General features: G+C 54.0%; 1 protein-coding gene across 1 annotated transcript in view; it reads left to right on the top strand.

Annotated features, from left to right (window-relative positions):
* Nucleotides 1-1225: 1225 nt before the first annotated feature.
* The window catches only part of Qsox2 (quiescin sulfhydryl oxidase 2), a 30904-nt gene continuing 18912 nt past the window's right edge, over nt 1226-13217 (top strand). Inside the window, exons 1-5 of the mRNA XM_070015042.1 lie at nt 1226-1568; nt 9067-9167; nt 10930-10978; nt 11990-12095; nt 12279-12369. Of these exons, the coding sequence (XP_069871143.1) occupies nt 1265-1568; nt 9067-9167; nt 10930-10978; nt 11990-12095; nt 12279-12369 (651 nt within the window). The 5' untranslated portion in view covers nt 1226-1264. The remainder of the gene's footprint in view (nt 1569-9066; nt 9168-10929; nt 10979-11989; nt 12096-12278; nt 12370-13217) is intronic.

The raw sequence follows: 13217 nt of genomic DNA, 5'->3' as shown, positions 1-13217 counted from the left end.
ACTTTCCTCCTGCACAAAATGCCCACGAACATGATTCCAGCTACTACATGCCAAATCAGGGCACAAATTCCATGGGTCCCTTGGATTTTCTACCCTGCAGAGTCTCAACATCCACTTGCACAATACACACAAAGGCCACCAGGCTGTTCAGGAAGCACGCAGCGGGGAAGACCCAAGTCTGTCCTGACCTGGCTTCCACACCCTGCCCCTCACCAGCACTGTTCCTCTGCCTGGGCCACTTGGCCGCCTCTCCACTCCTCCACCCAGAGGCCTCCCTGACCACCGTGCAGCACAGCCTCCCAGCAGGCCGGCTCCCTGCCCTGCACCACTGGCAGCCCTTCTTCGGGGGGTCTCTCCATCTGTACATGCCGGGCTCTGAGTAACACCTACCAGCACAAAAATACTTTTCAAGTTGGGCGCCGGAGGCTCACACCTGCAACCCCAGCTGCTAAGGGAGCTGAGTTCTGAGGATCGCAGTTCAAAGCCAGCCAGGTCAGGAAAGCAAGTCTATGAAACCCTTTCCTCCTATTAAACATCAGGAAGTGGAGCTGTGGGTCAAGTGCTCAAGGCTTGAGAGAAAAAGCTCAGAGACGGAGCCCAGGCCCTGGGCTCAAGCCCTGGGACTGGCCCGACACAAGCGAGGGCTTTCCTCTAACAAAGTTCAAAGGTGACACACACAATGAAGAAAGCAGGTCAGTGACTGCACTGGTGTACAGGTCAGCCGCGGCCGCTGCAGGCTACGTCAGGTCTCACGCGTGCACCCTGATGCGTGTGGAAATCAGTCCTAAAATGCCACACAGCCGCGTCTCCCGTGCAGTTAGACAGCCCCGAGAGCCGCGTGGAACCTTCTTTTCCAGGAGGCTTCTGAGTGGCAGCGTCCCAAGCCCTGCCAACAGCGACGTGGGCTTCAGTGCATCCTTTCTAACTGCGTCCGGTTCGCAGTTTAAAAAACACCTGCAGCCTGGGCCACGCGAGCCGCGCCCCCCACCCCGGGCTGCGAGCGCAGGGGGCGGGGCGGGGCGAGGGGCGGGGCCTGGACGTCACGCCCGGGGCGCGGGGACGTGCCCAGGGGCGGGGCCTGGACGTCACTCCTGGGACTCGGGGGCGAGATGGGGGGGGAGAGCGGGGCGGAGCCGAGCGTGATCAGGAGCGCGGAGAGCGAGCGCACGGGGCGGGGCCCGGTTCAAGAGGCGGAGCCTGCGCGCGCGGCCACGTGAGGGCGGTTGCCAGGGTGAAAGGTCGGCGCGCCGGCGCCACTCCCAACATGGCGGCGGCCGGGGCAGCGGCGCGCCGCCCGGGAGCCGGAGCGCGGCGCCCGGCCCCGCCTCGGGCCGCGCCGCTGCCGCGAGTGTTGGTGCTGCTGGCGGCGGTGGCGGGGCCGGGCCCGGGCGGCGCGGCGCGGCTGTACCACGCGGGCGAGGACGCCGTGTGGGTGCTGGACAGCGGCAGCGTGCGCGGCGCCACGGCCAACAGCTCGGCCGCGTGGCTGGTGCAGTTCTACTCCTCGTGGTGCGGCCACTGCATCGGCTACGCGCCCACCTGGCGGGCGCTGGCCGCGGACGTGCGAGGTGAGGGCGCCCGCGGGGAGCCGGGGCCGCGCCGCGCGTCCCGCTCCGAGGACCCCCAGCGCCCCCCGAGTGAGACCCCGGCCCGCCGCCGCGGCCTCGAAGCTGCGGCCCCCGGAGCCGCCGCGGGGCGGCCGGGAGCCCGGGGTCGCGCGGCGGCAGCGCCGCGGTGTTCCTCGGTAGCCGGCGGCGCCCTCGGAGACGCCGCCCGCCGCTCCCGGGAAAGCCGAGTGGTGTGGCTGCGGTGGTCGGTCGTGGGGCCTGAACTCCGGGCCCGGGCGCTGTCCCTCAGCCCTTCCGCTCGAGGCGAGCGCTCCACCTCCGGAGCACAGCGCCACTTGTGCGTCGGTGGTGCTGAGGAATCGAACGCGGGGAAAGCGGACTGGAGTAGCCGCGCAGAGCTGCTCCCCGCGTGGCTGAGGTTTGGCAGTCTGGCTCGCCACTGTCCGGCAACCCTCTAATTACAGATCTCACTGGGCAGGAGCTGCAGCAAATTGTTACTCTTCCTTCAGCACCTTTGTTTTTAGGCCTTTTTTGCCCAACGCCGGTGTGGTGGTGTTGTTGTTTTCTTTTTCATATTTACAAAGAAACTTCTTTCCAAGTGTGCAGTTGCAAGTGACCGACTCTTTAAAACGTATCCTCTTGTTATTGTTGTAGGGTCTTGCTGTGTGGCTGTAGCTGGCTGGTCTTGAACTCTCAATCCTCATCTCCTATCTTATGGAATCACAAATGCGTGCCGATTCTAATGTATATTTTGGAGCTCAAGTTTTCTTAGGTCCTCGGTGAGCACTACGTAGAAATGAGACCAGAAGCGGGAAGGGACAAAATTGCTAGTAGGTTTGCTTTCTGTTTATCCTTTGAACTCAGGGCCTCGGTTTGCTAGACACGCTATCTTCCACTTGAGCCACACTCCAAGATCCCCCTACTGCCCCTACCCTTTTTTGGAAAAAAAAAAAAAAAAAGATTCAGTAATAACAATATAAGAATTTTTCTGTTCTTACTGTTGTTCACGAGGAGAAACACAGATAGGAAAACAAAGCTGTAGGTAATCCTGGCAGGACTTTGATCACTATATTTGTTGTCCTGGTTTTGGCTTCAGTTTAGTGTAAAAGTCATAACCCAGATTCAAGCTGGTCTGTGTGTACCAGCCTTTAGAGAAGTCTGAAAGTTGGCCGGTCACGTCTGAAATGAGACAGTAAAAACTCTTAAGGACCTAGTGCTGTGATTAACTTAACTAAAGGAGGATTCCTTAAATGGGCTGACATCTGCCAAGTCAAGACCAGATGGTGGGGCCTGAGACTGAATCTAAAGGTGGCTGAAAGTGAGACCCTCTGGTCTGACGTGACAGACAGGCGCGGTGCGAGGAGGGTGGTCTGGGCTACCCAGCCACAACGTGCCCAGAACTAACCTGGTGGCAAGGCTGTGTGAGTCAGGATGTAGCCCTTAGCACTGAGAGTACAGCCCCATTAGAGCCCCAGGATTCTAGGGCTGGGGATGTGGTGGATTCTAGGGCTGGGGATGTGGTAGAAATGTACCTTGCCGGCCCTTGCCTAGGCCTGCAGGGTAGAGCCTGGCATCCTGTCAGCCTAAGTCTCAGGTTGGAGATCACAGAATCAAGAGTCACTCCAAAGGCACAGGAGGGCATGGTATGCCCCCTCTACTGTGATGTCATCCACACGGGAGTCTTTGGAGACTTTCATAGTGAAAGGCCATCGCCTCTTGCCCTTTGCCTCCTAGGAGATTGATTGTCCTTGGAACCCTTTGTGTACCTCTCTGTAGACTGGACCGCAGTGGCACCATCCTCCTGCCCACTTCATGCCTGGTGCCATGCTCTTTCCCCTCCGGGGCCGCCCAGCAGGGAGGGGTGCCCACCACCCTTGGTGACAGGGTTCAGTTTGTGTGCAGTGTGAACAGCACCTGTGACTCCCTCTCCCCCATCCTGCCATGTCTAGGGCTGGCTCTGCTCCCCAGAAGGAGGTTGCCTTCCATGGGGAATCTGAGTGAGCAGAAGATCTGTGCCTACCTACTCCTCCCCATCACCTAACTGGAGGGAGCAGAGTGGGGAGGGGTGGCCTGCAGAGGGCGGGCCAACCCCAGCCCAACACCTTCTTCTTTCTTCTTTTTTTTTTTTTTTGTCAGTCATGGGCCTTGAACTCTGGGCTTGGGCGCTGTCCCTCAGCTCTTCAGCTCAAGGCCAGCGCTCTACCACTTGAGCCACAGCACCACTTCCGGTTTTCTAGTGGTTTATTGGAGATAAGAGTCTCAGGGAGTTTCCTGCCCAGGCTGGCTTTGAACCGTGATCCTCAGATCTCAGCCTCCTGAGTAGCTGGATTACAGGCGTGAGCCACTGACGCCCGGCCAACACCTTCTTCTCATAGCATAGGTCACCTCTGCTCTCTCAGAAATCTAGAGTGAACATTCTCTAGCTCTTCACTGGCCTTTTCAAGTTTGAGGAAATAATTATTTTTTCTTTTTAGAAGATGGCTTAGCATTAAAAAGATCTATTGTTTGATGGTGCCAAGGGCCAATCCAGTATTTATGTGGACCTGGTGAAGGCCTGTCACTTGTAAGAACTGAACAAAACAGGCTCTGTTGCTGGAAGTGGTTTGGACTGGGCTCTCATGGTGGCACACTCTGATGCTTGTACTTGTTTTCCTTGGACCAAGTGGTCATGGCAGCTCTCTCTGATGCTTGTGCTTGACCTCTTGGCACTAGAAGCTCTCTGCAGAGACCAGAGAGGATGGGTGCAGGCACTGAAGGTGAGTGTGTATCTTCTGGGGTTTGGACCTCGCCTCCCTTCTCTCCTCACTTGTGGGAGAGCAGGGCACTGGGGGAGGCAGGACAGACCGGTCAATGAGGAGCTCGGTGGGCAGCACACAGCCCGGACGGCTTTTAGAGCTATCCTGCCAGAGGGGCAACACTCTCACGTTCCAGTCCCGCCCACTTACAGTGGCTCTGTGTCCCTGGAGGACAGTGTGAGGCGTGGGTAGAAAGTGCTAGACAGGAAGATGGGCGCAGGCCACACTGCCGTGGGTCCGGAACAATCTGCCCATTACTGTGGTCAGCGTCATGGCCTTCCTGTGTGCCGAGAACAGTGGCTTCTTAGAAATTAGACTACTTGGAGCTTCCGCAGGGCCTGTTACTTGTTTGCTGGAGGGGGTGTAGAGCAGGATCTAGGAGGTAGGCGGTGAGTGTGGGTGCTGCAGAACTCATGCCCTGGGGCCTGCCGGTGCTCACCTGGACTCTGGAGCAGGTGAGACAGGCTGGACGGACAGGTAGAGCCAGGAACTCCTGTGGGCCCAGAAATGCCCAGCACAGCCCATGCTGTCAGGGCCATGTGGCTATTTCACAGTTGCCCGAGGCTGAGTGCCAGCTGGCCTCAGGGAGGGGCCTTCCTGAGGAGGCAGCAGACTGAGGCCACGTCTGCTCCTGTTGTCACGCAGGGATGTTTTGATAAGCAAGGCCTTCTAGACTGTGCAGAAGACGGTCAACCTGCACAGCAAGTGTGGCCTTAGGGCTCTGTTGGGCACCAGGCCAGCTCCTCGGAGCTTGCTTTCTTGTCCCCTGTGAGATGCATCAACATTTAACTAAGACAGCGTTAACATCATCATTAAGCACTCTTGAACTTGGAGGGCCTCATCTGTTTTTGGTTTAACTGAACCAAATACTGAAAATGGAGACCATTGAGACCCAGGCCCATTTCTTGGGGTGGGAACAGAGCATCGAGATTGCCATCCCAGCCTTGGGCAACTGGCAGGCTCTGTGTGCTGGGCCCTGCTTGTGGACACGTGGCTTTGTTCCTGCGAGCACCCTTGTGGCCGGAACTTGGAGCTGATCCTCGAGGACCATTGTCCAGCTGGGAATGGCCTGCACACAGAGGAAATGCTCTCAGGATCTGAGATAGGAATTGGTGATGCTGACATTTACCAAATTCTTCTTGAGGGTAAGAGCCACAATGGAGTATATAGTTCTTCAGGTAGGGCCCCCGAGTTACAGTTAAACTACAGGAGGTTGGATTTATCTTCACTGTGGCCTTCTTCTAGAACTGATTGATGCTTAACCTTGTATCAGACTTCCAGACTTGGTCTTTAGAATATGACAGGTAGATGGTAAAGGCTTAATCCTATTAGGTTCAGCAATGTAATTACTTGGCAAATAAATTGAAAAATAACTTGTAGGTCACTCACTGTGTTCAGAGCCTAATTATTTCACAAGTACTTCTAAGCCTGTAGTGCCAGAGTGGTCCAGCTCTTGAGCCAGAAGTGAGAGGTCACGGGGGAAGTGAGAGGTCACGGGCAGTTGGGTCCCCCTGCTCCCTTTGAAGCCCAGCCAGGCCGCCAGGGAGGACTTCCTGACTCCCAGCTGGCACCCTTTGGCACCACTGTTTAGGGAGATCCCCCCTCCTCCCCAGGCAGTGAAAGCAAGCAATTTGCTTTCTGTTTCAGAGCTTCGCCCTGCGCAGCCTGACAGGTGGGAGGGGCCGAGGAGAAAGGTCTGGTTGAAAGAGGTCTAAGCCCCCGAAGCCAGCCCTTTTCAGTGTCCTGCATTTTGTGTGGCAAAATAGGCGGTGTGTCTTTTGTGTGCCATGAATACCATCCATCTGCCGGGTCTCACGACTGGCTTCTTCAGTGACTGCAGCCCAAGCAACTGACAGCCTCCCGTCTGCTGCAGCCATCCCAATGCACAGGCGCGGCTGGCTTTCAGACAAAGGCCTTGGGGGGCCCAGCACGCCCCTTCCCTGGGACGCCCCTGCTGGATGCCAGCCATTTATCCTGGGGTGGCTCTGCAGGGGACTTGTTGCGTCCCTGGACTCTCGTGAAGCAGGCAGCTGGGCTCACCTCCGGTGGAACTGGACTTTCCTCTCTGCCAGCGTGTTTGCGCTTGCAGGTGGCCCGTGGGTGCCGTCCCAGTTCTCACAGCCATATCGACGTGTGAAACAGAGAGGTCTCCCTCCTCTAGAGGCAAGAGGATGAGGAGAAACAGGGTAGCTGGTGGGAAGAGACTGGGTTGGCACAGGCGGTGAGGGAGACCTGGTATGGCGTCTTAAGATTTACAGTGAGCTGGGGAAACAGGCAGGGCTGGTCCAGAGGACCTGGGAGGTTCCCTGTGGCCGGGGTGGGGCCTGGCAAGAGCACCCTTGTTCCTGACAGATGGGAAGCCAGAGAACAGGGAGAGCTGGTCTCTGTGCGGCTGCCGGCGGCTTGCCCACCCTCGTGGAGCGGGGAGGTGGCAGGGTCAGCGTTCCATCATGGCAGGGGTGCTGACAGGCCTCTAGGACAAGAAAGAGGTACATGTGCAGCTTTCTCAGGCCAGTGAAGAGGTTTGGGGTCAGCTTCAGGTCTGCAAGTTTCCAGTAAACAGAACCAAGACAGTATAGGAGGAGAATGTGGAAATTCCTGGTGCTCAGAATGAGCCATGGGGACTGCCGCCAGGGTAGGGTGGTGGGCGTGGGAAAGGGGTCCACCCACAGTGCTGCCCAGATTTGGTGCACCCCTTGCTGCAGTCAAGTGGCTTAGGTGCATTCTGTTTCTGTGTTCTCTGCCATCTGCCGCTAATTGGATGAGAGTATTAACTGTCCTTCCTCAGTTCTGTGTAATTTGAGACCCTGGGAATATGGGAACGGGTGATCCAGGGGTCACTGTGATTTTTTTTTTTCCCCATGCATTTAAAGTGGCTTTGGCATACCAGTTGGTTTCACGTAGCCCACATAAGTGGGAACAGTGTTTGTTTACCCTTTCTTGTTTACCCTTAGTTAAAGAGGAAGGTATGACTCAGAAAACTGGAAGTGGCGCTGTGGCTCAAGTGGTAGAGCGCTTGCCTTGAGCTGAAGAGCTCAGGGACAGTGCCCAGGCCCAGAGTTCAAGCCCCACGACCAATAAAAAAAAAAAAAAAAAAAGAGGAAGGTATGTATTGTAGGCAAGTATGGTCTTTTAAGAGGAAGAATGAATTGTGACCTCCCACCTGCCATTGTGGGTTTTTTGCCTGTCCAACCACCATGACTAGCATTCAGAGAAAACTTCCTTAGAAGACTGTCTCACCTGGATGTTGAAGAGTCTGTGGAAATAGACCACAACACAGGAACCTAGCCCCATGCACGTTTATGGAGAGCGGGAGAAGGTGCAGCACAGGTGTGTGGTCCTCTGCCAGGTGTGGGCAGGTGGGCAATCACAGCATGACCTCCCTCCATCAGGACAGCAACACTGGGGTCCTGGCTTAAAGGAATGAGTGTGAAGGAGTGTGTGATTTGCTGTGGCAGTGGCCATGTGTTCATAAGGAGCCCTTGCATTTAGAGGTGAATCAGGTAGATGTGGGTATCTGAGATCTTCTGGATGTTTCTAGGAGGGAGGGATTTGGTTGTGTTACTTACATGTTAGAAATTCTCTATAATAAAAATTTTAAGCCAGACACTAGTTCACACCTATAATCCTACCTCCTCAGGACACTGATATCTGAAGATCATTGTCCATAACCATTGAGGGCAGAAAAACTTACACCTGTTATTCTAGCTGCTTGAGAGTCCAAGATCTGAGGATCATGGTTCAAAGCCATCCAAGACAAGAATATTTGCAAAACTCCATCCCCAAATAACCAGCAAAAAAGCTGGACTAGAGGCATGGCTCAGTTGGGTAAAGTGCTAGCTATGAGTGAGAAAGCTAAGAGAGTGCACTGGTATTGGCATAGAAATATTTTTAAAAAACAAAACTTTAAAGATAGAAGGAAGTGCTGTGTGCTGCTGCTTTACCGCTGTGGCAGAAGCATCCCTGGGCCCGTGGGAGCACCTGGGATGGTGACTGAACTATGCTAACAGTTCAGTGCGGTCACTGTCCAGACCTGAAAGACCACAGTCACACACAGTGGAGCCACCTGCTCCATTGGAGGTGTCCTAGCCCATCTGACCCCTCTGCAAATGCTGCTTGGTGTCCCTGTGAACAGCTGGCCACTGGCTGCTGACAGCCACTGTGCCCTCTGCATTTCCAAACCATCAGACTGTCTAATTAGAAGACTGCAGCAAGGTACGCTGCTGAGTGATTTGCAAGCACGTCAGAAATCAGTTTGCTCTGTTATCAGCGGTAGAAGACCCATCTGGCCAGGTGCTGGTGGCTTATGCCTGTAATCTAAGCTACTCAGAAGACAGAGAAATGCAAAGGATGGAGATTCAAAGCCAGACCAAGTAGGAAGTTCACTAGACTCCATCTCCAAAATAATCGGCATAGAGCTAGGTTGGAGGTGTGGATCACATGGTAGAGTTCCAGCCAAGCAAACCAACAGCAGGCACAAGCTTGAAGTCCTGAGTTCAAACCATGGTACTGGCACATACATTGAGCTTTGACTGAAATGTTACTCTTCCATCCTGACCCAGAGTGCTGCAATGCCAGTGTGGAGCATGTGGCCCAGTTCATGAAGGCAGCCGATGCCACCGAGGGTAGGGGAGCTTGCCGTTGGGCCCTCGGGGGAGCTGGAGTGTGGCTGCCCCACTGAAGGTCTCACTCCTGCCTTGCAGACTGGGCCACTGCCATCCGAGTCGCAGCTCTGGATTGTGCAGAAGACAAGAACCAGGAAGTGTGCCGAGCCTACGACATCCACTTCTACCCCACCTTCAGGGTAAGCCGCAGCTCTGTGAGCTGGGGTGGCCCGACGCCGCAGGGAGGTGGGAAAAGCTGAATGTACCACATTTGTAGCGCTGACACTGTCCATGTTTCTGGCTTTCGTGAAGCATGGTAGAAATTTATTTTATGTTCTCAGCAGGTCACCTCCTGGGTCACAGAAGTCTGAGTGACTTACTTAGTCCCAGAGGCCTGTGATGGAGGTGGGTCTGTCCATCGGTGAAGTACACTGTCCCCACTTGGACGCAGAGTCCCTGCCCCCCACAACCTGCACCTGGGGTGAGGGGTGGGTTGAATCCTGGGTCTGCAAGTCAGCCCAGTGTAGCAGTACCTGTTTCTTCCACTAGGGGGCAGAGGCATATCCTGTGACCCCTTTGAAGGTCCACTGCATGTCACCCCTCCCTGTGCAGGGATGTATAGCCACAGAGCTTGCGCACAAACACATCTCTGTGATATAGGCACCTCCGAAGCATGCAGTGCCTTTGAGGTCACTTCTACAGAGCCTATGCCCCAGTTCCTGAAGCCCTTGCAGTTCCTTGCTGTGCCATGAAGTGTTCTGGTAGAATCCCAACCCCATGTGTACGGCCTGGGCGCTCTCACCCTGTCTCCAGCCTGCTGCACCGTGCAGGCCCGTGCTCACTGACCTGGCAGGCCTGGGCTGCTTCCTATTTTATTTTGCTTTTAACTTCAGGTCATAGCGTGCTGGTTGCAAACTACTGAGCTTTCCTTTTTCCACTTAACTATGATTTTTCCAAGACTAACTCCTGGTTTTGGGTGTTCTGTGGACCGCTAGATTTGTCTGCTCATTCGCCCCTATTGTGTGGTGACCCTGCTGCGGGGTATTGGACTCTCCCTGTTTGTTTGTTTTTTAAATAATTTTTATTGAGATTAGGTGAGATTTTATTAATTACATAAATCTCACAGTATTGTGAGAGAGTGATACTTAAAGTCACAAACACACATTATAACCTTCACAAGGCAAATTGTCATTATCCTGCTCCATAATGTTTGTGAATTCTATGAGCTTTGACAATACAATTATTTCTCCCTGGCTTTCGCCACCTTGAACAGCACTGCTGTGAGCGCTTTGCACCTGGGACAGGCTCCCCGTGATGGCCTGGGAAGCAGTAGCTGGGCCAGGGGATCCCAGGGATGTGGAGGACAGACCCGGTGGGCCGGCCTGTCCCAGAGTGCCTCATGTCTACCTGTGGGATAGGTGCAGCACGAGGCGCACTGTGGGTCATCTGTATTTCCCTGGTGACTTGTGGCCAGCATGTCTTTGTGGCCATATGGGTCTCTGTTTTCAGATGCATGCTTGTGCCATTTGCCGGTGCTTGTCTTGGCCATTTGTACTTCACTTGCCGGTGTACAGAAGTCCTTTGGTGAAGAGGGTCCTTAATATAGTCTGAATCCTTTTCATCTTCTTAGAGGTGCTAGTAGGTGACTCATTCTCCCTATAAATTCTGTCTTGTCATGGCTGCCCATTTGGCCTCATATTTGATACCAAGAATCAAGGAACGTGTTGTCTTTTATGATTCAGCCCTGTCGTGTTTGGCTTCTAGTCCTGTTGGGTTAGAAATGTGTGAACCAGAACTCTGACGAAGTTTAGCCTTGCTCACTGGGGAACCCTGGGGTACAGAGGGACTTGACATGAGCCCTGGGAAAGAGGGCTCTCACCCTTGTGAAGTATTCAATGTATGCACAGCTCGCCACTCCAAGGCCATTTCTTATTTGTTGTGTGTGCTTCTTCCTCCCTCCAGTACTTTAAAGCGTTTACAAAGGATTTTACAACTGGAGAAAGTTTTAAAGGTAAGGACCATGCATTCCGTTAGACTCTTGTGGTTGGGCTCATAAACGTGTTAGTTAGAAGAAGGGCCCTGCCACTCACCATCAGCACGCAGCACAAGCTGTCAGCCTTTCTGTGAGGAATTCAACCTTAACAGTGTTGATGAGAATTGCTTTTTGTATTTGGCCTTTCTTGGAAAATGTAGCAATACATTTTTAACTTTTTTTTGGGGGGGGGTCGGTCGTGGGGCTTGAACTCTGGGCCTGGGTGCTGTCCCTTAGCTCTTCAGCTCAAGGCAAGCACTTTGCCACTTGAGTTACAGCGCCACTTCCAAGTTTTCTGGTGGTTCATTGGAGATAAAGATTTTCACATGGGGCTGGGAAGGTGGCTCAGTGGTAGAGCGCTTGCCTTGCATGCTCAAAGCCCTGGGTTCAATTCCTCAGCACCACATAAGCAAAAAGAAAAAGCCTGCAGTGGCGCTGTGGCTCAAGTGGTAGAGCGCTAGCCTTGAGCTGAAGAGCTGAGGGACAGCGCCCAGGCCCAGAGTTCAGGCCCCATGACCGGACCCAAAAAAAAAAAAAAAAAAAAAAGAGTTTCACAGACTTTCCTGTCCTGGTTGGCTTTGAACCACGATCCTCAGATCTCAGCCTCCTGAGTAGCTAGGATTACAGGTGTGAGCCACCAGTGCCTAGCTAGCTATCGGGTTCTTAACGGGTGAGTAGCACCCACATGAAAGCCCGGAGTGCCCGGCCCCATGGGGCATCATCTGGGAGACACCTGCCGTGTCTGGCATCCAGAGTCTGCCTGTGTTAGCAGTCGTGTTTGTGAGACTCATCACAGGAGCCGTATCCTCATAAACTTGACCTGTTGCATCTGCATGGTGAATCCGCACTGTCCAACCAATGCCCTGCCCATCTGCGTAGGGATACTTGCCAGGGTTACTGTGAATGGTGCTGCTGCCCACTGTGCTGGCCTCGGCTCTGGGGTGGGCAGACGTGCACAGACAAAGCTGTGATCAAGGCTTGCTTCTGCAGGACATGACAGGGAGCTGCAGACAGTCAGACACACGATGATTGACTTCCTGCAGAACCACACAGAAGGCACCCGGCCTCCAGCCTGCCCACCTCTTGACCCAATTCAGTGAGTAGTTCCATTACAGAGGTGGCATGGGGGCTGGGGTTAGTGCCACTCAGCGAGCAGGAGGCCCTCTTTACTCCCAGCACCAAAAATGTAAAAAGTTGTGAGTGACATGGGTATCAGTGTGTAGTGACAGCCTGCTATGGTCAGGGACATTGAAATTTTTTTTTTTCTCTTTCCTGAAAGTCCCAGTGATGTCCCTTCCCTCTTGGACAGCCACGGTGGCCGATACGTGGCCATCATGTTTGAAAGCAATGGCTCCTATGTTGGACGAGAGGTACTGTATGGACATGGGCTCAGGGCTGGGCTGTTCCTGGGCTTAGGGCTAAGTCGGGTTCGTGGGCAGTAAGAATCACCGAGCATCATTGCTTGTGTTCCTCTCGAGTTCTCGTCAGTTACCAGGATCCTAGTTTATATTTTCAGCCAGTTTACTGGAATGAGGCTTTGAGGGCCGATGGTGTGGCTTCAGTGGTAGAGAACCTTCCTGCCAAACACAAGGCTCGAAAGTTAAACCCCAGTGCTGCAAGAGAAACAACAATGAAAGTGTTGTGTTTGAGGGTAGGCCCTGGCTGCCCCTCCCTTCAGCCATTTTTTTCCTCCCTCTGCACTGTCACCAAGCTCTTCTCTGGACTGGACACTGGACTCGACTTATTTGCCACATGCAGGATTCTGCCGATCCTTGTTTCTTCTGTGAGACATTCTGTGTTTCTGAAGCCTCTGATTTTACCAAGTATAAATAAAATCATGACCAGGCACCGGTGACTCACGTCTGTCATCCTAACTACTCACGAGGCTGAGATCTGAGATCTGTGGTTGAAAGCCAGCCTGGGCAAGAAAGTCCATGAGACTTTTATCTCCAGTTAAGCACCAGAACACCAGAAGTAGTGCTGTAGCTCAAAGTGGTAGAGCACTATCCTTGAGTCAAAAGAGCTCAGGGTCAGCGCGTAGGCTCTGAGTTCAAGCCCCATGACCAACAAAAAATAAAGATGCCACTCCTGAGACCCCTGTGCCATGGAGACTCGCTGCCGTGCCTGCAGCCTGAGCAGAGCTGGATGGGCATAAGTTACTTGGCTCAATGTGGCCCGAGGCCACCTGGGTCCCAGCTGGACTGACAGCTGTGTTGCT

Source organism: Dipodomys merriami, unplaced genomic scaffold (genome assembly GCF_024711535.1).
Source record: "Dipodomys merriami isolate MVZ:Mamm:240054 unplaced genomic scaffold, mDipMer1.0.p SCAF_11, whole genome shotgun sequence".
In the NCBI taxonomy this organism is placed as follows: domain Eukaryota; kingdom Metazoa; phylum Chordata; class Mammalia; order Rodentia; family Heteromyidae; genus Dipodomys; species Dipodomys merriami.
This window is presented reverse-complemented; position numbering and strand designations above follow the sequence as displayed.